Source organism: Nomia melanderi, chromosome 8 (genome assembly GCF_051020985.1).
Source record: "Nomia melanderi isolate GNS246 chromosome 8, iyNomMela1, whole genome shotgun sequence".
In the NCBI taxonomy this organism is placed as follows: Eukaryota; Metazoa; Arthropoda; class Insecta; order Hymenoptera; family Halictidae; genus Nomia; species Nomia melanderi.
This window is the reverse complement of record NC_135006.1, coordinates 10,553,719-10,575,909: the sequence shown is the minus strand read 5'-3', so window position 1 is coordinate 10,575,909 and position 22,191 is coordinate 10,553,719. Positions and strand designations below refer to the sequence as shown.

General features: G+C 32.8%; 1 protein-coding gene and 1 long non-coding RNA gene across 6 annotated transcripts in view; one reads left to right on the top strand and one right to left on the bottom strand.

Annotated features, from left to right (window-relative positions):
* The window catches only part of LOC116427482 (uncharacterized), a 101,832-nt gene extending 80,598 nt beyond the window's left edge, over positions 1-21,234 (top strand). The window contains exons 12-20 of one of the 3 annotated variants that reach the window (XR_012999177.1): positions 7,053-7,207; positions 8,967-9,154; positions 12,817-12,846; positions 14,148-14,250; positions 14,352-14,513; positions 15,705-15,937; positions 16,744-16,955; positions 17,269-21,041; positions 21,127-21,234. Coding sequence is in view for 2 of the 3 variants with exons in the window: in XM_076370027.1 (XP_076226142.1) it covers positions 7,053-7,207; positions 8,967-9,154; positions 12,817-12,846; positions 14,148-14,250; positions 14,352-14,513; positions 15,705-15,937; positions 16,744-16,955; positions 17,269-17,423 (1,238 nt within the window). In the remaining variant the exon portion in view is untranslated. Of the gene's footprint in view, positions 1-7,052; positions 7,208-8,966; positions 9,155-12,816; positions 12,847-14,147; positions 14,251-14,351; positions 14,514-15,704; positions 15,938-16,743; positions 16,956-17,268 lie in introns of all 3 variants that reach the window. The other 2 variants (XM_076370027.1, XM_076370028.1) reach the window with 2 other exon arrangements.
* On the bottom strand, positions 1,283-15,501 carry LOC116427486 (uncharacterized). 3 transcript variants are annotated; one of them, XR_012999183.1, is made up of 6 exons: positions 15,030-15,501; positions 14,339-14,650; positions 13,375-13,539; positions 2,638-2,862; positions 2,349-2,508; positions 1,283-2,027 (listed from the first exon to the last, which is right to left on the bottom strand). It is a non-coding gene; the product is annotated as an uncharacterized LOC116427486 (long non-coding RNA). The 3 variants fall into 3 exon arrangements; XR_004235087.2 differs by having other exon boundaries at positions 1,283-2,508; XR_012999182.1 differs by having other exon boundaries at positions 1,283-2,508; positions 2,642-2,862.
* Positions 21,235-22,191: the final 957 nt, after the last annotated feature.

Genomic DNA, 22,191 nt, shown 5'->3' with positions numbered 1-22,191 from the left:
CAACATGTATCATGAAACTTCAGAAGACGCAAACCCATCGCTCGTAGCGATACCTGCATTGCTGCACCGCATGTTTCAACCCGTGTGAAAGCCATCAGGAATTCAGCATAACTGTTATCATGAATTTGTAAAAACTTTTATTTTGATTTTGATTTTCGCGATTGATATTTTCAGTGTAAACTCCGGTCGTTTGTTAAATATTTTTAGGGAAGATATTACTAATTAATGCTAAATAACGATTGATAAGTGATTAATGACTTGCGTAGGTAAAAATAGGATGCTCGGAAACAGTGCGTAAACAAATGTTTTCCAATTCACGTTATTTGTATCTTTCGTGTGAATCGACCTAATACGCTGTTGCAGAAACTAGTGCTTAGAATCGTAACCAGAGAAAATGGATGGCATGTTAGAACCGTTTTCTACATTGTATGCTGATACGTTTTACCTTGTTCTTCGCCTGAGAATGATACGAAAGCAAATATTAATATAAGCCACTGCAGGACATCACTTTCCTTAATAACTTAATGTTTATTCACGACTTCATTTTTTAGTCACGCTACTAGCCACGTAATCCTACAAAACGTTAGAAAGTGAAGATAAATATTACTTAAATTAAGTACATGTTTCAAGAATAACTCCTCGAATAAAACGTTATGTGATTCGATTTACGTATTTAGCTTACGCGTTACCAACAGCCAGTTCTTATCTCCGTTTAATTAGATTGAAATTTCATTTTTATTAGATCGAAGATTGAACTTGTATTTTTATTTACTTGATTACTCGAGGAACAATTCATTTAAAAATAAAAAAAGATTAATTTCCAATTATTCGTTTACTCTAGATATGAAATTATGTTACTACCAAGACGAAAACAATGGAAGAATTTTGATGATCGAATTTTTTCTTTTACCGTGTTTCGATTTCAATGGTTCACGATCTTAATCGAGTTACGAAAGGCATCTTTCTCTTTGGAAGTTCCTACAACCGATCACCTTGACATACATTCGCTTACTCTTGCTCATAGAAATTGCACCTGAAGCGTAAATGCAATACTAAAATCCTCCGTAATCTTAAAAATGGTTACGCAGCATACTACCTCACCAGAAAAACATTTTTATCTCTATTAGTGTTGCTTTTCCGAATTATTTATACAATTATTATTATTTATTACGCACGATTTTATAATCAAATTTTATATATAATATTATATATTATTATCCAGACAAGTTATTCGTCATTTTTTAAATTGAAATATTAAATACGTGCAATAAATAATGTTCAATAAATAATAATTTAGCAAAGTGACAGATTAAATTCGTTTGTTTATTTCTGACAAACTACTGTCTAAATTTCACGATTTTTAATTTTAGTGGTTTCAGCTTGGTGTTGATGAATAAAGTTAAAAACGTGAAATGTGGACAGTAACTTCTTTTCATGGCGTACAAATTTACTAATAAGGCATTTTTCCAAATTCAACTCTTAAGGAACAAAATTATTTGACGATTCTATTAAAGCTTGGTATAAATCCTCAATTTAACACGTGTTTTACTGTATTTGCAAAATACATATTGCAAATACAAGTTATTCATAATATTAAGAATAGATAAGCGAAATCACAGGTACGAGCTAGAGCTCTATAATGTAAGGTATTTCTATTGCGTTGAAGTCAATGAACGGACTGAACAAATTTGAAGGACTGGCTTACCAATTTTACTTTATTACGACATTAAATTAAGGAATCACTAGAAAACGTGGTCTTTTAGCCTTGCTTTAGCACTTTTTTATAAATAAACTATAAAACTTTTGTTAAAGGGATTTTTCGTACATATTCAGTTACATGTTTTTAGTATTTACAAATTCTTTAAAAGGTTATAATCAAAGTTGACGATAATCGTGATCCCCGGGCACAATCTTTTAAAAAAAATTCCCTCCTAACTTCCATGACGTCGACTATTCGACTTATTTGACAAACGAAGCTTTATTTAGTTTTCTTAGTATGTGTTTTGCTGTCGTAAATTATACGATAACTGTAATTAAGAATTAATAAATGACAACATTCAGAAACTTTAATGTCGGTTTTCTTAATTTTTTTCATACGTTTCATAAAATAAAATCGAAAAGAGAACAATAATTTTATTCTAAAATTTAGAGGCAATCAATCAAAGTAGATATTAAAGTATCGTTCTAGATTCCAAGACATTAAAGTTTTTCATACCGTTTCAGTGAAGATAATTATACTTGATAATAGATTAATCTACTAGCTCATATAATATAAGACAATCTTTTTTTGCTTAAAAAAAATGTTCTGCTCAACCGATTCTTCCTTTCTGTGGACAATCCTTGCTTACCTTTTTTAATCCCTATAGATCTTCGTTCCGAACGGTGAATTCGATTGTCCTCCAGTTAATTAACGTATATTTCCGCCTATTATCCCAACTCGGACAACGACGGTTTACTCGTTCCTATCCCTCAGAGAACTTTCAAAATACATCGTCGAAAATCCTTCATCTAAAACACCGAGATTAAGGTAATTAGGAATTTTGATGGCTGATAAACATTTATTTGCGAATGTGCTTTAAAACAGAAATCCAAATCAACAAATTCAACAATTGATTTGTATTTCGTTGGTGTATTTACCTACATCTGGCCGATGATAATTGTTTCACGGTGAAATAAAGGACATTCTCGCTTCTAAAATGGTCGAGATTGAACTGTTTAATCTCGCCTTTCCAACTCGAAGTTTATGGGTATGAGAGTCCAGTGAAATTTTGGAGAAAATTATTGCGTGACAATGTACTGTTCGGTGTCGCTTTCAAACTGCTCTAAAGGAGAACGTTAAAAAACAACTGTTCTTGGGATAGTCTGAAAATGAAAAGTTCAGGCAGGATCTTTAAAAGTGCTTCCTAAGGAACAAAAAATCTATTTATCATTTTCCATTTATCCATTTATCACTTTATTTCATTGTCCCTTCGATTGGGTATTGAATCATTTTCTAAGTATTCAATAAAATTATCAGGTATCGACTAATTACGAGTACTTCTGCTATTCTACAATCAGGGTAATTGTGCATACTAATCGTAAGCTCATTAACGTAATAGTATTCCCTTCAAAAATACAAACGATATAAATAATTCTAGGGAAAATGATAAAGGGACATTTTGTCCCTTGGGAAGCATTCTTAAAGATTTTACAAATAATTCGTTGAAACTCCATAGGAAAATGATTGTTTCAAAGTTTTAGCCTCTCACCACTGTATTGTTGGCGGACGACGCACTATTTCATCAAATCGAGCACTGCCTTTCGTTATGTATGATGCAATATCGCGTCGAATCAAATACTGTCATCTGTTACGGACGACGCGTTATCGAGTCAAATACCTGTCACCTCGAGGAACGAAGACACGTGTATAAGTTACACTTCAGATTGCAGTTCAAATGAACAGTTCTGTGCAATACAATAAAGAAAACGTATCACAACATCAAACCCTTCTACATGTACGTACATATCAGGTACATAAACGTCAACTGTGACATTGGTTCAAAGAAAACAGGCTATGAGATGGAATCACGTAAAATCGATGAAATTGTAGAAACATTTGAGACGTGTATTTGTATTGCAGTTAAAATTGCATTTGAGAGTTAAAAAATAGGATTTCAATGCAGCTAACTTCGATATAATGGGGTATTATTGTCGTGATCTTGTTCTGATCCAACAACGATAATATCAGCATCACTCGATGATATTCGATGTGATTGTTTGAATTTCATTCAATCACATATGCCATTGCATATGACTAAAATCGTCGTCTGAAAAATCGGAATCTTTGTTTGCATAGCCATTACGTGAAATGACTGTAAAAATAGGGTTCATGGAACATCTACACTGTAATACTGTATTTATATTTACAGATAATTATATAAATACAATCAAGTATCGATCTATAATAATATTTTGTTCGCTATATATTGCTAAATTTAGATATAGGTACAAGGTGGTCCTAAATTAGATGTCACAACCATCACAGCATGATTCTACATCTTTGGTTTGACGGAGAAGGATCTAAGAAAGTAATCTTAAAATACATTCTGACCTTAAAATGATCGTTTACTACATCGTATTCCACTCATTGTGAAAACAAATAATTTGACAACAATTAGAAGTCAGAAATAATTTGTTCTCTTGGAAATTGTACTGTTGAAGCTCGCATGGGGGATTAACCCTTTGAACTCGGGGGGTAACTCTCAGTTACCACTTGATTCGACGAAGTAAAATTATAAAACACGATATTTAATGTTGAACTTCGTACAATGCCTCGATACGTGAAATATTGGAATAAATAGCTTTGTCCCTCAATATACTCCTAATTTCCCTTCGAGTTAGCTTCAAAGAATATCGTCTTTGTCTCGTCAAAGATGTTAAATATTTCTAATGAGAAACTTCCGAGTGCAAAGGGTTAAAGGATCTTGACATCCAGTATCTTTTTGTAGTACACAAATATCGATTAAATGCAATGCACTTTGCAACAAGGCGAAGTCCTGCAGTGTCAAGTTCGGTGACCCATCGTGTAACGGAAAAAACATTTTCATCATATTCGCGTCTTTTTTTTAAACTGGTGTGTGAGTAGATTTATTCTTATATTGACATACTTAAGGGTTTAACGTTGAATTAACCAAGAAATATTGGCAAACATTAATAAATTCGAGTAATGGTTTTAACATTACAAACACGATAGATTTTATTATGCGATAATAATGAACAAAGAAAGCTTTTGACTGGAAATATTCAACATTTTCCGACTAGATATAGTCGACATTGTTTAAAACTGATTTTGACAATAATTCACAGATAAATTAAGCAATAAAGTTATTTTATTTAAATGTTTCACATAGCAATACAAAGTTTAATTTAAAATACTGAATATTCAACTTCATGGTTTTGCCATATCGAATAAAGTGGTGACTGAGAGTCACCTCTCGGTGTGCAAAGGGTTAAACTTTTCTTGATGAGTTCCTGAGAATATTGCACTATACCCAGTGCGTTATTAAATACGTCAAAAGAAGATATTTATATCTAGCCGAAACGAATCTAAACTTATTTTTTCAAGTGTTCTCTTGAAATTTGAAATCTGCTAGGTCGGTATGTTAACAAAGAAACTTGTATAACTTAACATGTTAATGAAAAAAATAAAGTTTCACGTTAATCTTATATGTGCATTTCAGTAAATGCTATACTCACATTCTAGTAAAAAGATCTGATTCATTTCTAGGATTCAACCACTTGTAGGTTTAAATTCGAATTTTATCTGCCGCTTCCTCTAGATCAGAACGATCGAACAAACAAATAATTCTAACAACAACAAAAAACAGTGTTCAGAAAGTATGGAAATGTATCAGCGCGGAACTTCTATTCATAGCTCGTATATCATCCAGTATCGCAGTTCCGCAGCGTCGAAATCTTGAATACGAAAGTCCTCGCACAGTGTGTACCGGATGTTAGAAGGTCAACCAAGATCAACTTTATCGTAACTCTCATTCCACTTGACAGATTATCAGAAACTGGCATGGAACAAACGTATTCGACAGTCTACTGAACGTTTTCCGTGGGTGCGCAGACTGTCGTCCGCGGCTACTCGTTCTTCGGCAATGAATCGAGTGAAATTTCCAAAAATTTCCACGGCCAATTAACTGCAATAATTATTATCCTTTAAAGGAGGAAATGTGATTGGAACTTGAAAATGCGAGTCGAAGAATATTGAAGAGATTACGAGTTGCAGAACTGACGCGATTGAAGTACAGCTGATTCTCATTGGAATAGAGGAATAAACGTCCGAATATACGAATTGAAGAACATTGAAACGTGCGACAAATATCTACCTTTCAAGCTTCGTGTTAGCGATATCATCATGAAGAAAACGCCAACCCACTTGACGCTGAATTGGTTGTCGAACTATTGTTGCGTCTCTTGCTACTCCATCGATCGGACTCATCAGTTGCAGAATGTTGCCCGTGCAAAGGGGGAAGTTGGAGATTCCGAAGAGTTAGAACATATAGAATTGCGGAGCACGAGATCCGACGACTCGTTAACGAACAACGAAATTCTAACGAAACCGGACGCCAATTTTATTATCGCGAATCAATTGAAATATGCGGATTCGGAAGATCTTAGAGGAAGCGTACTGTCCAGTATCGATTGGGACCCCGCTGAAAGAAGACTGTCTGCGCGAATGACGTTTGATGGATCAGTGGCTTCTGAAATGAGAGAAGAGAAGATTTCCGATTGGAGGCAAGATTCTGAAGGAGATTCGAAATCGTCGGTCTCCGAGGAGGTGTTTCCCAAATCTAGGACGAACAAGAAGCAACAAACATGGCCTTCCCCGGTTATAGACATATTCCCCAAGTGTAAAATCGGGAAGTCGAAAAGAACAAGCTCGAAGAACATTTGTGAGAATGGAACAAGTTGGTTGAAACCTTTCATTAATGAGAAAAAGTCTTAACAACGTACCCATTACTGGCTAGGAAGTTACTCTACGCACAGACACGACTCTTCGCAAATATCGTGTATTTAAAAGTTTAGTTTATCGACCCTCGGAAAGCAGATAATTCTTTATTTACTTGAATATATATATGTATTTGCGTATTTTCTGGGTGTTTATGAACTGATTTCGCCGGGTCATACTGGTCAATACAAGATTAATTACAGTACAAGATTGGATTGATAACTTAAGCGGTAGAGTTAAACGAACGCATAGGAAACATGGACCGAGCCAAATCAGATATTCAACCCATGTTGAATTTAAAGTAGTCCTAGGCGTCCAATTCAGATTTAATCTACATTCAAATATTTCGTTCCGATTTGACCCGGGCAAGTCCAACGGAAAATAGAGTCAAACGTAACCGAGACTTACGAATTATTTAAACATTGAAGCAAAGATTGTCAGAGATTGCAATGGTTGTAACAGGACAATTTTCTTCAGACTCATGCATTGAAATGAAGTTAGCTTTAGAAATAATTTGAAGATGATCCCATCCATTTATTCAGTTCTCTTGTTGCAGATGACGGAAGTAGCTTATCGGAAGCATGTAGTACTCCCATCATTGGTGCAGGATCAAGAACGGGCTCAAATCACACGGTAATGGACGTAGATGATATGGATCCGGGATTGCATTCCGGACATCTTGCGACTCGGGGGTCCTTATCTAGTCTTGGGGTACGTATCAGGCTACATCAAATTGTATATGTGTTCGAGTAAATATTATTCATTTAACTCCATATCGAAGAGTAATCGACAACAGCGTCATTACATTGCGATCATCTCGTGCGTTTTACATTCATCGACGTCGCGTGTCTATTTTAACCCTTTGCACTCGAGAGGTGACTCTCAGTCACCACTTGATTTGATTTGCAAAATTATAAAGTTTTATATATAATATTAAGCTTTGTATGATGCATCAATATATGGTATATTGAAATAAAGTAACTTTCCTTCTTAATTTATACATGTTTCCTCGTTAATTAGTTTCAAAGAACATCGTCTGTATCTCATCGAAGAATATTGAATGTTTCTAGTGAAAAACTTTCGAGTGCAAAGGGTTAACTCCTTCGATCCAACCTTTCGGCTAATGAAATTGTTGCGCATTCCTACATTGTGCTACGTACACTGATATATTTACGCATAGTTTGAATATTTTGTATCGTGCCGTTCTTTTTAACCCTTCGCGGACGAAGATTTTTTAAAGTACGCAAAGCTTGCAATGTATGAAGCATAAATTATGCATCGAATGCTTAAACAGTAGTAAAAAAGGGAACTATACACTGATCACTTGCTATTTAAGTAATTAAATCATTCGTTTGCAACTTAGTATTCCAAATATGAAAATTTCATCTGATCGAAATGTCGACATTCGTCCGCGAAGGGTTAAAGCTGGGGCGAATACCTATGTCTTAAAAGAGCAATAACAATAATAAAACATATTTTCGAGAATTCAAATGGTTGGCATAGATAGTGTTAGACAATACTACATTGAAACGAATAAAGAAAACTATCATCCCCGTACCATTACTATCAGTTTAAAGTAATTCATCAATCAGGAAAAGTTTCGTGGAATATACGTACATATATTTTACCTTTTGGATTGTTACACTAGCAAATTAGCAAATAGTCGCTTTGTATCCCTGTTTAAGAAGAAGGTATAGCACAATAAAAGAGAGTCAAAAGTGATCTTAGACCGATTTCTCTCGAAAAAGTTTTCTTCGGTAGCTCACCCGTAGAAAACATTGTATACCAATTTTCAGCCCTCTGTCTCAACCAGAAGGGTATTTATAAGGTAAATTCGAATTATCAGTTTTTGTCCTATATTCCCCATTTAATGGCACGCAAAAATTCTGAAACAGATTCTGAAACATTTCTGATATAGCAGTATATTGTCGAGAATTTTTGGAGATTTTCCTGTTCCAAATCCTTAGCGTGAAAAATGAAAACCACCTAAAAATGTAGGAAAATGTAGATTTCATATCGAAGCTTTCGAGCGACAACTTATTGATTTTGACAGTGGTAGACACAGTAGTATAATAGACATTTCCCATCTTTTTCAAATTTTTTGGCCTCTCACGGCATCGGTAAAAAAGTGAAAAAACTACAGTGTTTTGTATAGCATGTATATTAAGCGATTTTTAATATTTGTGCATTTAAAAAAAATAATATGCAAATGAATTGATTAAAGTAAAGTGAAAGAGAAACATTTATCGAACAGACCTACCTTACGCACTCCACTACTGCACGAATCATCGTGTTTCGCATAAATTTGAATGATTTAGAAACGAAACCCAAATTACGAGTTTCTCAAATCAATTCTTAAATTATACCCCATCTGTTGTCGAATAATCTCTATATAATACTTGTACAGAACAGATCAAGTGTGACAGCATATTTTGTATTTATATTTATAGGTATGATGTTTATTTTTCAGGCACGTTCGGATTCAATGGCATCGGTTTATAGCGGTGCTGGTGAAGGCCGGTGCTGTCGGTCAGTGATCGTCACCGGAGAAGTTGAATTCGCATTGCAATACGATTACAAGCATCTAACGTTCGAGGTGCACGTAACGAAATGCAAAAACCTTGCACCTGTAGACGTAAAACGCAAACGATCCGATCCGTAAGTAATGAATGATACATTCCAACACGTTACATGCCATAGAATGGCATAGAATAATATCTTTCGGTATTTGACCAGTTTACAAGCTGAAGTGCTTTTGAAATTTTTTCTTAAATTTTAGTGCGAAAGCACTTGATTACCAGTCATCTCTTCATATTTGTATAATTTCTCTAACACTTTTTCTTTTGCTCAATTAATCACAGTAAATTACTTTAGTACACAAACGGCTCGTTAAACACGATATTTAACACTAGAACTACCGTACCAGTTAAAATGACTGGTTTCGATTTTTTTGTTTAACAATTATTGATATCTTCGAAGCATTGAATATTCGAAATGATTTTGAAAATAAATAGTTTAATTTAAGTACTATAATGAATGTCTGAAGAAATTGAAAATAATCTATTGTTACAATTTTTATAGGAATTGCACGTTAATTGTCTTAAATGCTCGGAAGTTCTAGTGTTAATTAACACGTTAATGTTAGATTCATGTTATAGCACCGCGCGGGTCTGCCCTTGTATACTGATTGTGAGATTAAAGATTTCGTTTAGGGGACATCGGTTTTTGTTCAGTCAATGCTTTAAGAAAAAGAATATAATAACATAAAAAAGTAGGCCTAAACGGAAAGGCAAGCAGAACAGATTGTGCACTTGACATGTTAAGGAAAATATATACACATTTCATTTATTAATCGTTTTTGTTTCAATACATGGAATTTACTTTAATATATATCTTCTTCCAAATTTTTCATTATAGAATTATACCATTGAACTCATGGAAATAAGTAAAAATGTTATTAGCAGATCGCAAATGTTGAACTTGCGAAAATTTACGTTTTTATAGATAAATTTAAAGTAACTAAAGTTAAATTGGTTGCAACCCTATTGCCCTAGTAGTAGGTTCAGTGGATTAAGAGTACACTGAAACTGTATTTTTACAGTTAAAGTGTGTATATACATCTTATATTTAATAGAATATACTTTGTTATAGAAAGAATTGCTGAATATAAGTAAAACTGTAACCTTGAATGTGCACAGTCTATTTTAAGTCTGTATTTCGAAAGAAGAAATAGACTGATTGATCTGCAGTGTTGCCTGTGTGCAGCCATTACGACCTCTGTCTTTGCATATACCGCAAATTGCTTCACTAAAGCTTTACTCGCAATGCTTTTGTAGTTGTACCTGGTTAACACGTTCAATCTTATTGATCCCAGCAGAAAGCATAAATCACATTCAACAAATAGCAGACAATGTTTTATTGTACCTCGATTATCAGTTTTGCCTATGCACACACAAAATTTAATCGTAAGATGCGGTGACAAATACTTATTAAAAGTTATCACAAAACTACCAAATCCTTAAGAGTATGATTTAAATCTAAATTTCTCATTTACGAGATACATTGTTTTTTTTCTGAATGTAAAAAACAACTGCTCCTAAAATAACAGAGCATTTAAAATACAGAGTTACCCTTAGGTCCTCCTTTTTTGAGCTTATCGCTTAGTTTTCATAAATAACGGTATACCCTTTTTAATTTGCCATCGCTTCGTGCCTAATTTGCTAAACTAAAATTAAGATATAAGTATAACCCTAATATATTTAAAATTTCTTCTTTTTCAGTATAAAATATTTGAAAGTTAATTATTTTAAAGTTGGTTATATCTATCTTTTATTTTACATTATTATTCGTAGGAAATTATTTGTTCTTTAGTCTACAGATAAAGGATCAGTCTCTTTCGAAAATTGTCACTTAAATCAATAACTTACCTTTACTCTTCAACGTAAAATGCGTAAATAAATGTTTATTTAAAAAATATCGTATCGAAATGACAATATTTAAATTCTGAGGTAATCTGACTGATGCCCTTCAATTGTTATCTGCACAATGCAAGTTTGAAAGTATGATTCTCATTAGAGAGTTTACGTTACAGCTGTATGTTAATGGTCATGACATACAATGGTGGACAGTTACTTATGCACACGTAGTACTCCAATTTTTAAACTTCCCAGTATTCTCCTCAGAAATTCGTAAAGATATAGAAATCATATTTTCATAAAATCATATTTTCAAAAATATATATTTATTTCAAGAATTTAAAAAATTTTCCATATAATTGAGAAATTTATGTATTCTTGTATTAAATGTTAACGAATTGTTCCAAAAAACTTAATATCTAATTGCACTTTAAGCAAGTAAGTACTGAACCATTACTTCCTTTGACTTGATTGTTTTACCCAATTTTTCAAACTGATTAAAATTAGATTGACCCGTAAAAAGTACTTTGGACCAATATTTTCGTGTCTACTTCAAAAGCTCTTCTATTAAAGCAATCCTGGTCTGACGATGCTCCTCTGAAATCGAAAGTTTCTTTTTTGAAATCCTTTTTTCCAATTCATTTAATCGATGTTGGATTACTCTCATAGTAAGAAGTGTTTTTGTCAAAATATGGCATTATTTCTTTAGGAGTGTCAACGGCTGTCTTATATTTATTCATTTCAAATGAACGGTGAATAATGCGATTGGTTCTAGCGTCGGTTTCTCATGTCCTAATTTTTTGGAAAACTTCGTCTATAGTTCTATGATATTTGCATTACTTGACAACAAGCCATTGTTGTAGATCTCCTTATTTCCTTAGATATCTCTCGGAAAGTTTTCCCAGCTTTAAATGTCTGTCCTAAAAACAATTACTCAAGAAACTGTAAATGTAAGTATTATTGAATTTTTGGAACGAACAAAAATTTTACTGAGACATCAAAATAAAATGTTCAAATTCTCTGAAAATCTAGATAAGACATTTTTGCAAACTTTGCAAGAAACAACATGCCACTTACAAATTGACTTGTATGTAAGTAAATGTCCGCTATTGTAGCTTATATTAGAAAACAATTTAGTACTCAATTTTAAATATTGCTTTATTTGCAAAATTCACTGACGCCAAAACTTTTGGTATTTACGCAAGTAGGTATAGATTGTTATGGACTATTGTCAAACCAATTTTATAAAGCTTCAATGAAAATATAAACTGCAATTAATTGCAGTCAGTAAACTTGGAACTAATTAAAAGTTTTAGTAAAGAAAAGAAAATGAAAGCTAAGAAATTTTGAATGTTTATAAGAATTCCTACATCGTGGTTGTTACCAGTTCAATCTAACATCACATTTAACATGATTTCTATTTTTTAACTTGCATATCGGAGGTGAAGACGTAGGAAAACTGTACTTCTACAGATTTATGTTATCCACAAGATTTTAAAATTGAATAATTTGAATCAAAATTTATCATTCCATGTTACAAAACTAATCTACAAATCCTAATAAGAATTTTCACTCAGAGGTAGATTCTTTGTGATGTAACAATAATCATAAAAGAAACACCGTATGACAGGTTTTTGGATGAAAAAAGCTGGGGTCCTGACTTTTCCTGTTATAACTCGATCTATTCTTAATAAAAGTTAAACTTTAAAGAGTAAATTAAATTTCAAGTAACTTCAATTTTAAAATAAAGAATTTAGTTCATCAGCTTACTGAAATAAGTGTTTAAGAACAGACAGAGAAACTTTCGAAATACAAGCTATGATAAAAAAAAATTCATTGGTCTATATAGTATTATTGATCTCTTATATCTTTCAACCTACTAATTGTTTGTTACTTTATAAATAGTTATTGCCAATTTATAGGAGCAGTCTACACGTTAGTACACCTTTTTTTCTTAAAGGTACAGTGAGGGACAAAAGTAGTGGGATATTCTGTGTATTACAGTGATGCTCGCTTGAATTTCACAAAAATCTGCTCGGCTTAATTCTACTGCACTATCTGCACTCATCCCCCGCTACTCTCACTGCCTCGAGCTCGATGTAACGTTATGCCAGTAGACAAACTGAATGAATACAACGAGCGGAAGGAAAAGAGACACATTTCAATAAAGTACCGCGAATGTTGCCTTTTCAAATGTCGTACCAGTGGTTTAGTGAGATTCTTCCGATTAAAATGAATCCAAACACGACATAAATCGATTTAATTTTATCAGTTTGGGGGAAATGAACCTTTAATTCCGGTAATTAGATGAAGTCGATAAAACTAGTCCTATTTACGTCATGTTTAGACTCATTTTAATCAGAAAAATTTCAACGGCGCATCGGTACTACATTTGAGCAGGTAAGGTTAAAATGATTGCAATTGAAATTTTCTTCACTGCGTGTTTATATTTTTTATGCTTACGGCGTCGCTTTGAAGTCCCGCGTCTTGACCCTCAATTTTCGGCAAACAGTGTGTATCCCACTTTCGCTCACTATATCGGTTCTCTGCCTTTGTCAGACTGGGCTCGAGTCAATTCCTTGAAGCAAATGGCTTCCTCCTTTTTTTCTGTTCGGTTAAATTCCACTTCTGGAACCCAAAGTTGTGAAATTTAAGCGAGCATTACTGTACATACGTTAGCATTATTACTATAATGAAATATTTTCTCTTAAACATTTATTAGACGAGAAAAATTGTAGACAAAAAGTAAAATTGTGGACAGAAGTCTTCGAATGATATCGTTTCACGTGCATCGTGCTATTTAATGAACATATTTTATATGGAATTATAAAACGATGGGCAGCTTTTTTTATAAATATTCTTCAGATAAATTCTCGTAGAATATGAAATTTTATATCGATGATACTCGATCAGAAATTTAAATTGTTTAAGTAGGGTCGGATATATTTTTTCTTTTGTTTATTTCAAACCTTTAAAAGATCATTTTACCTGCGTCGTTGTAAGTTAGAATTACTAAAGTTAGTAAAAAGTTAGCAAAGTTAGTAAAAACTAGTTACTAAAAAAATAAGTCCACGGGATAGCAGTAAAGTTCGCTGAATAAGAAGGAAAAAAATCATTTAAATCATTGTTGCTATGTTAGCGTCAGACAATTACAAATGACCCCACTGTACCGCTTAAAAATAGCCATTATTATAAATGATTTCTGAATGTCAATAAGAAACAAAATTTTCCATCAGGTACGTGAAGGTCTACTTGTTGCCAGACAAGTCGAAAAGTGGCAAACGAAAGACAAAAGTGAAGAAGCACACCCTGAACCCGGAATTTAATGAAACGCTGAAGGTAAATATAAACGATATCATTTACGGGTAAAATTATCAGTTTACTTGGTGTCTCGCGAGAAAGGTATTATCGTTTAACACATCCTCACCATACTATTACAGTTCCATATGAGTTTGAGCGGTCTGGAGACCAGGACACTATGGTTAACAGTTTGGCATTCCGACATGTTTGGACGCAACGATTTCCTTGGAGAAGTACGAATGCCCTTGGAAAATAAAATCTTTGACGATCCCACGCCGAAGTGGTACCCACTTCAGGAGAGAGTAAGTTTTTAATGTTTTTTTTTTAAAGTTTATAACTATAGATAACCACATTGTTATCAGAAATCTGTTAACATTTTTCTATATAAATTTTTCTTGCATCGCACAGTGGGGTATTTGCCTGATCTGAGCGGCCAACACTAAAAACAGATTTATATCAAGTTTTTACAACAAAATATGGGAATATAACATAACAATATATAATAATATGCAATTATATGGCATATAACAATAAATTTATAAATATAAATTATATATAATTTCATATATTTGATTAAAAATTTTATCTTTATATATATGATATATTACATAATATAATATACAATAATGTAATATATTTAATTATTTATTTACATCATAAATAACATATAATTGTTTAATTTATTGATTTTCTGTAAATTTTCTATACGAGTGAGCAAAATTAAAAGATCACAAAAGTTTCGTTGAAAAATTACTGAAGTTGGAAATGATATAAATTTATCAGAAAAAAATTTGTTTCGAAACATTAAACTTAATAACCTTAGAAAGTGGCTTTCCAAAACACTGTAGACCGCGACGCGCGACCGGTCGCCTGATTTGCGGCGCACCGCGGTAATGAAATGCTCTCTAGAACAAAAAGGCGGACATATGCGCAAGATTTTACTTTTGGATTACAATCTTAAAAAAATTCAAAATCATTCCCGAAGTAGTACAAGTGTAAGAAACGTGAATAATGCATTAGTTATATTAAAATATGAATATTTACAAAAAGGTTCTTGGTAAAAAGGAATTTCGAGGAATTTCAAGAGTAAAACGTATAGCCGAAAAATGTCTAACTTGCAACAAAGCTCAGCACTTTCCGAGTGCTCCAAGGATAAAAAGATTATTAGGACATTATTCGTCGCATATTCAGTTATCTCAAACAGCAAAAATTTTACGGTTTAGGTAAAATTTTTAAAATTGACTTTTGGCCGTCTGGATCGTGCAAATACTTTTAATATCTTTTATCGAACAGAACACGTATACGTAACCAAAGATCTTTATTAATTCATAACTATACGTAATCCTGCAGCAAGTATCATTTCAATTTATATCAATTGATTGTCCATATTCCATATAAAACACTTACAACATAGTATTATACAAGATGACCACCTTTTGACTTGTAACGCCAGTTATTAAATCAATGAAAATTATAATAAACATAAACTTTAGACGGAACCGTTCGATGATCCCATTGCGTACAAAGGCGAGGTGATTGTCGGTTTGAAATTCGTGCCACCGGATCCCACGCAACAGGACCGCGATCGAGAAATTGGATCGGATCGCGCTGCCTCGAAATGGAAGAAGAACTGGAGTCGCGGAGCGTTGCACGTGCTCGTTAAGGAAGCAAGAAACTTGCAAACGAGAGGAAAGAATTCAGGCACATGTGATCCGTTTTGTAAAAGGTATTCCCCTACATTTCCATAGCTACAATCTGTTCAGCGATTCGGGTCGATAATTATAAACAAAGATACATGACACCACCACTTAAGTGAAATAGAATTAAATATTTCTCGATTAACTAGTTGAGGAAATACATTGCTGTTCTGTTTATTTGCACTGACTTGTCTCCTTAAACAGATGACAGACAATGCTTATTGATAAAAAAAAAACTATTTTAAATAAAGACACTTTTTAGGATACTCATGTTTGTAATCTATTTAAGTAAACTCAAAGTTCCAGAAAAATGTATTAAAATAAAAGTAAAATGCAATCTCTATCCTCATTAGAGTTGTTGCTTCAATGTGCTCTTTAACTTTATACTCAGAATGCATAATATACATTCTAATATTTTATTGTAATAAATCATTTATAATTATCTAATTTTTATTATATTTAATAATACTTATTTCAGCGGGATTTTTAAATGCTATAATTGAATGAAAAGTAAATACTCTTTCAAAATTACATGGAAGGGATTACAGATTACTTTATTATTCTATTACTCAACTGATTATTTCATTCCTATACTTTGTCTTCTGCTTTTTGCTTATTGAAGAATATAAAGAAATGAGTTATTTAAAATAAATATAAACACTAAACGGAATAAATTATATATATATCATAATACAATTCGTATACCTTAATTATTTTTGTACATTCTAGACCTTTAATAAAGACGTAAATATCTATACTTAGATTTATAGAATGTATAGGGTAGGAGATTAATTTTGAACATCTTTAACGGATTTACTGTTTTTTTTGTTTTTAGTTATTTACTACCTGACAAGGGTCGATCAGGAAAACAAAAGACTGGAGTGGTTCGTAGATCTGGTGGCTCACCAGTATGGGGTCACACTTTCATTTATAAAGATGTGAGTTTACAAGAACTGGCAGAACGTGGATTGGAATTAACAGTCTGGGATCATGACCGTATTGCTAGCAACGAATTTTTGGGTGGAGTTCGATTTAATCTAGGAACAGGTATGATATATTTAAAAGGAACTTACATCAACTTAATCCTTTACGTACATGTCCCTATTTTAAGAATGTTGATTTCTACAACATATTTAAACATCATTGAAATTGAGGAGGAAGTGGCTTTCTAGAACTTCATCAAAGTTTGATGAGAAAATGTTACATTACAATGATCCTTTGTCAGATTTTCTTTCATTGTGTTCCTTGATTGTTTTAATATAAGCACAGGCATTTGAGTGAAAAAAGGATTACGTATTTCATTATTAGCGAACAATTATTATCGTTAAGGACATACAAATAACATAATTAAAACTTTCAGGGAAGCATTACGGAAAGCCAGTAGATTGGATGGACGCTACCGGTCGCGAGCTCTCATTGTGGCAAAGTATGATTGAAAGACCCAATTTCTGGGTAGAGGGTGCTGTCACGTTAAGACCTAATCTGCACAATCATGGAAAGAACAGCGGCTCTTAGTAATCTCGATGATTCTCATCATAATCACATGAGTGACAGATTTTTGCGTGTCAACGAAGTCGGAAATAATTCGGCCTAGGTTAACTCAAATGTACATACGTGGCCTGTATTAGTGCGCCAAACGGTGAATAGATCGAAATGTGATTCTCGGAATGGAAATTAGTGCCTTTTGGGAGCATCGTATCCTGTCCAGGACACAGTCTAAATTTCTAGCGATCGTTCGCCGTTGACGGTACAGAAAATGATCGTTGCCAATATGGCGGACTACTGCCTGGTATACACTTACTTACATACTTAATTTAAAGAAGTTACAAATGATCGAATCTTAATTTTTCAATTAGTACTTATATTTACGTCGAGTTTAATTTGTACATGATATAGTTAATCGTTCTAGCTCTATTGTAGTTTTCATTTCTTAAGTATCTTATTCTCATGTTTTAAGTTTCTCTTTCACATTCTTTCGTTCGATTCATTCTCGCGTTATTTTCTCTGCCCTCGGTGTCTATGTCCTATTTTTACAAAGTAAGAAGACACTAACTAAATAACAAATGAAGGTGTTGATTTACTGAGGGTTAGGGTTAACGCGCAGAATACGTGCAATACGTTGAAGGAAACGTACTTCGTCCTTCTCCGACAAATTTAATGATAGTAAGCGATTGCGAAGCAATTCTTCACAGGCATCCGTCCAACCGTCAGGCGAGATGACCAATCGAATATTTACCGTGCGTGAGCATTCTTCGTGGCCAAGCGAGTTATTCACGAAACAAAGAAGAGATGATAAGAAATAATTGATACCACTGCATTTCAAATATTCACTTCTGAAAAACCAAGATTCAATAACTGTTTTTTCTTTCTTTCTATCATTTTCGTGCATGCACGTCAACTACCGAATCTACTATTTTATTCTATTATTTATTTAACGGGGACAGAGAGCTTTATCTAACAAATATAAATAAAACGAATCACTCAACTGCCAAAAGAACAAAAAATAGAACAAGATCAAGAAGCTCTAATGTTTGAAATGCAGTGGCTATTGTAGACACTTTCCTTTCTTGGAGAGAAAGATGCTTCCAGTGTTGTACAATACTCTCAATAATTTTCCTTGCGTCAAACATTGCTAAGTTCACGGAACGGTGTATTTAAGAAATTAAATATGACCGGTTCCGAGTACTTACTCACGTATTCATATAAATGTTATATTTATATATTCTTGTAGAATTAGTAAAAATGTGGTATAAATCATGGGACTATGAATGAGCTTTTTCAGTGTTGAAATTCATAGGAAGTCAGTATTTAATGTACAGGCAGTTCTCAATTTTTAATCAAAATCGGTCTTAAAAAATGAAAACATTTAGAAAAACAGTTATAATTACTTAATATATGATCATCAAATGTTTCATTTTCTGATTCAGGTACGTTATTTCTGTATAAGTTACTTTGTGCAAATGTAAATGAATTTTAAAGAGAATTCTGTTTATTCGTTCTGTTAACCTTTTCAATGTCAACTTTCGATATAATACACGTTTGTGATATTCATCTATTCTAATAATAAAACAATGTATATATTTGTAAATAAATTAGTTACTTGTTTTCTAAATGTTACACTACAATTTATAATTTCATTTTTAAACGATACAATTGTCAATAATGTTTAAAGATTTTAATTCAAAAGTATTGAATGCTGAAATGTGCAAACAGCAATAAAGTACTCCACGTCTGCAAGATTAATTTGTGAGAAGTATTTAGTATAGAGTTTGTTAACACATGTGCCTGAAAGGATTGGTAAATTACTTTTATTTTATAGTACAAAATCAGAAAGCACGTAATAAATCACACAACACTAGTGAATGGTAAACAGTTTTATTATTTTTAGTAATATTTTCTATATTTAGAAAACAACTTAACCCATCAATGGTAGCGTATGGATAACAAAAAAATAACTGTATTACTGGCAATTTCACGAATGATTAATTTGTCGTACAATAATGATTAAAAATGTATAAAGTAATACGATTATATAATAACATTTACTTAGCACAGCGAAGAGCGTAAAATTCCTAGTGCGAAGTGATTGGGTAAGAAGTTAATGCAAATTGTTTAAAAAATGTTTACTTCAAAAATTAAAAAATGTATCTTTACTTGCTAACGCTCATGGTCAAAAGTAACAGAACAATTACATTGAAAAGCTTTGTAACATTACCACGGGAACATACACGAAAATCGATGTTGATCAGTTAAAAACAGCCGTTTTTCTTAATATAATGGAGTAGCAAATTTTATACTAAACTCTTCCCTGCATTTACGCGGAGTATTCGTTCCACATAGATTCGTTTACGCGAATGAAAATCATGCAAACAGAGTTTGCTCGTACAAAAGGAAACAAAATGCTGGACAAAAAAGCTGGTATAAGTTTTAAAAATACATACTTATTTTGCCCAGCTTAACAAACAGATAATAATAATGACATTTCCGAAAACAAAAGTCAATTTTGTTCGGTGTCACTAAATTCAGATCGCATAATAAAAATCTCACATAAATGCAGGGCTAAGTGTAGTATAAAGAGAAATTTATATATTTGATTGATGGTTTTATGAAGTTTCAAATAAATTAAAATATTTACCGTACTTTATTGAACTGTTAAGCACATTAATTTTGATACAGTTAAAAACAATTTCTGATTAAATTGATTTCAATTCCGTTAATTAATTTCTCAAGATTTCATGTTGATAGAGCACTGCCTGTACTTGCCATTAAAATACTGATGTATCTAGACATTTGTAATTCCATTATATGAGCGTATCTGTCAAGACGAACCAGAAGGCTGACGTACTTAACGAGTTTGGTATTTTGTACTTCCCCGATCACGCAATTGGTCGAGTCATCGGTCATCGCGCATAGCTATATGGTATAATTGCATCGCTTATCCTATAAATGGCGGTGCCCGGGTCTATTTCAACCCAGATTTATAAGAACTCCGCCCAGTTTCTTTATTTATTGTAACTTTCTTGAACTGACGGTTATTTATATTAGGTCTAAAGAGAAAATTAACATCCATCAAGTGTGTTCCAGAAGAGACTTAGAAAAAGAACCAAGTATCGGTCGAAACAGGCTCAAAAGTTATTGCCTGTATGGCTGTCAAAAATGTTTACCTTCGTATGACTAAATTATAAGACTCATCCCATATACAGGGTTAAAAAAATCGGAACTATAAACTGCCTTCGACATAAGTTTATGTGAATAATTTTCGTAATGCAACGAAATGCGAGTCTAGTAGAAATTTTTTAATCATCTGTTCAAAATAAGGTTACTTCTGTTTAATGAACATGATCATTAAGAATCAGAGGTTGTTTGTACATTAAGGACCAATAACACTAAATAAACAGTAAAAGTCAATAAGTAAGGAAGGAGGAAAAACATATTAACACATTATGGACCATTGTTCTTTTCTTAAAAGACTTCCTATACCTCTTGCTAAAAATTAAGAATGCATAAAGAGTTTGAAACATCTATTCACCTCTGTGAATTACTAAAAAAGAATCTAATATAACTTTTCACAATGTATCTATTATTCGGATGAATGTGAACAAATTCTTGTTGCTGCATTAAATAAGGAGCATGGTAATATTTTATCACATTTCACAACTTCCATAGCTTTTCTTGTGCAGTATGTCTGAAAATATTATATTTACATTAATTCTTTAAGGCGCAGAGACCAAGGAAGATTCATTATTAATACAAGAAATTAAATCTAACTTTTGTATTTTTGTCTCGTTTTACATGTTTAATAATAATAGAATGTGATTACATCTTTTATGGGAATATTTACATTGTATACAGAATGTAAGGTACACTTACAAATGAATGCCCTTTGAAAGATTATTTCAAATGTTTAAATAAGACGTAAATTCAGAATGAAAAACTTACGAGCTCCGTTTCATTATCAAATTATTAAGTATTGAAAATCGAAGATATTTTTACTAACTATAACAATTTGCTAATAGCGATACTCAAGAGTAACAACGGTAGAAGCACAGTTAGTAGTACACTGTGAGAAATTACGCATCTAAGAAAGTTGCGATCTACATCTTTATGTAACATTTTTTAAAATATTTTTTACATTATCATTGCACGGCGTTAAACTTGTTCCTTCATTGAAATTCGTTAGACTATATCAATACTGATTATTGTGTAATTCATGAGTGATATACCCAAATTTGACGAGTTAATTATAAAGGTAATCATTTAAAAATATCGCTGAGTATAGTGAAACGAAAGAGTATAAAGCAAATTGTAAATATTTGAAGACGACCAAAATAACGTGTAGGGTCGGTAATGTCAATGACACTAAACCAAAAGTTAGATATTTTTTTCTGCTTTGTTGTCGAACTAGTTTAAATGAACGTCGGTCAAATTTTTGTATTTTTTTAAAACAGAGCTACGAAATACATGGTACGTGACATCGTTAAATCTAACAAAAACTAATAACTACTGCTTATTATTAAAATACAATGTTTTCACGTTGAACGAGATTGCCCGACCGACTGCCCTAGGCTCCGACACACCAGGGAGGCTTGTGGCAGACGAACTGTCATAACTGCTCCCCAATTCCATGGGATGAGCAGTTATCGCAGCAAGGAGTTCGAAATTGTGTTGCCTTAGTGAACGGAGCGAGCCCAGGATGACCGCCTTCTACATTTCGCATGCAAGAGCGACAGCGTGTTTCTGGCAGGCCGAAATGATCTTTCATATTAAAATATGAACTGAATTC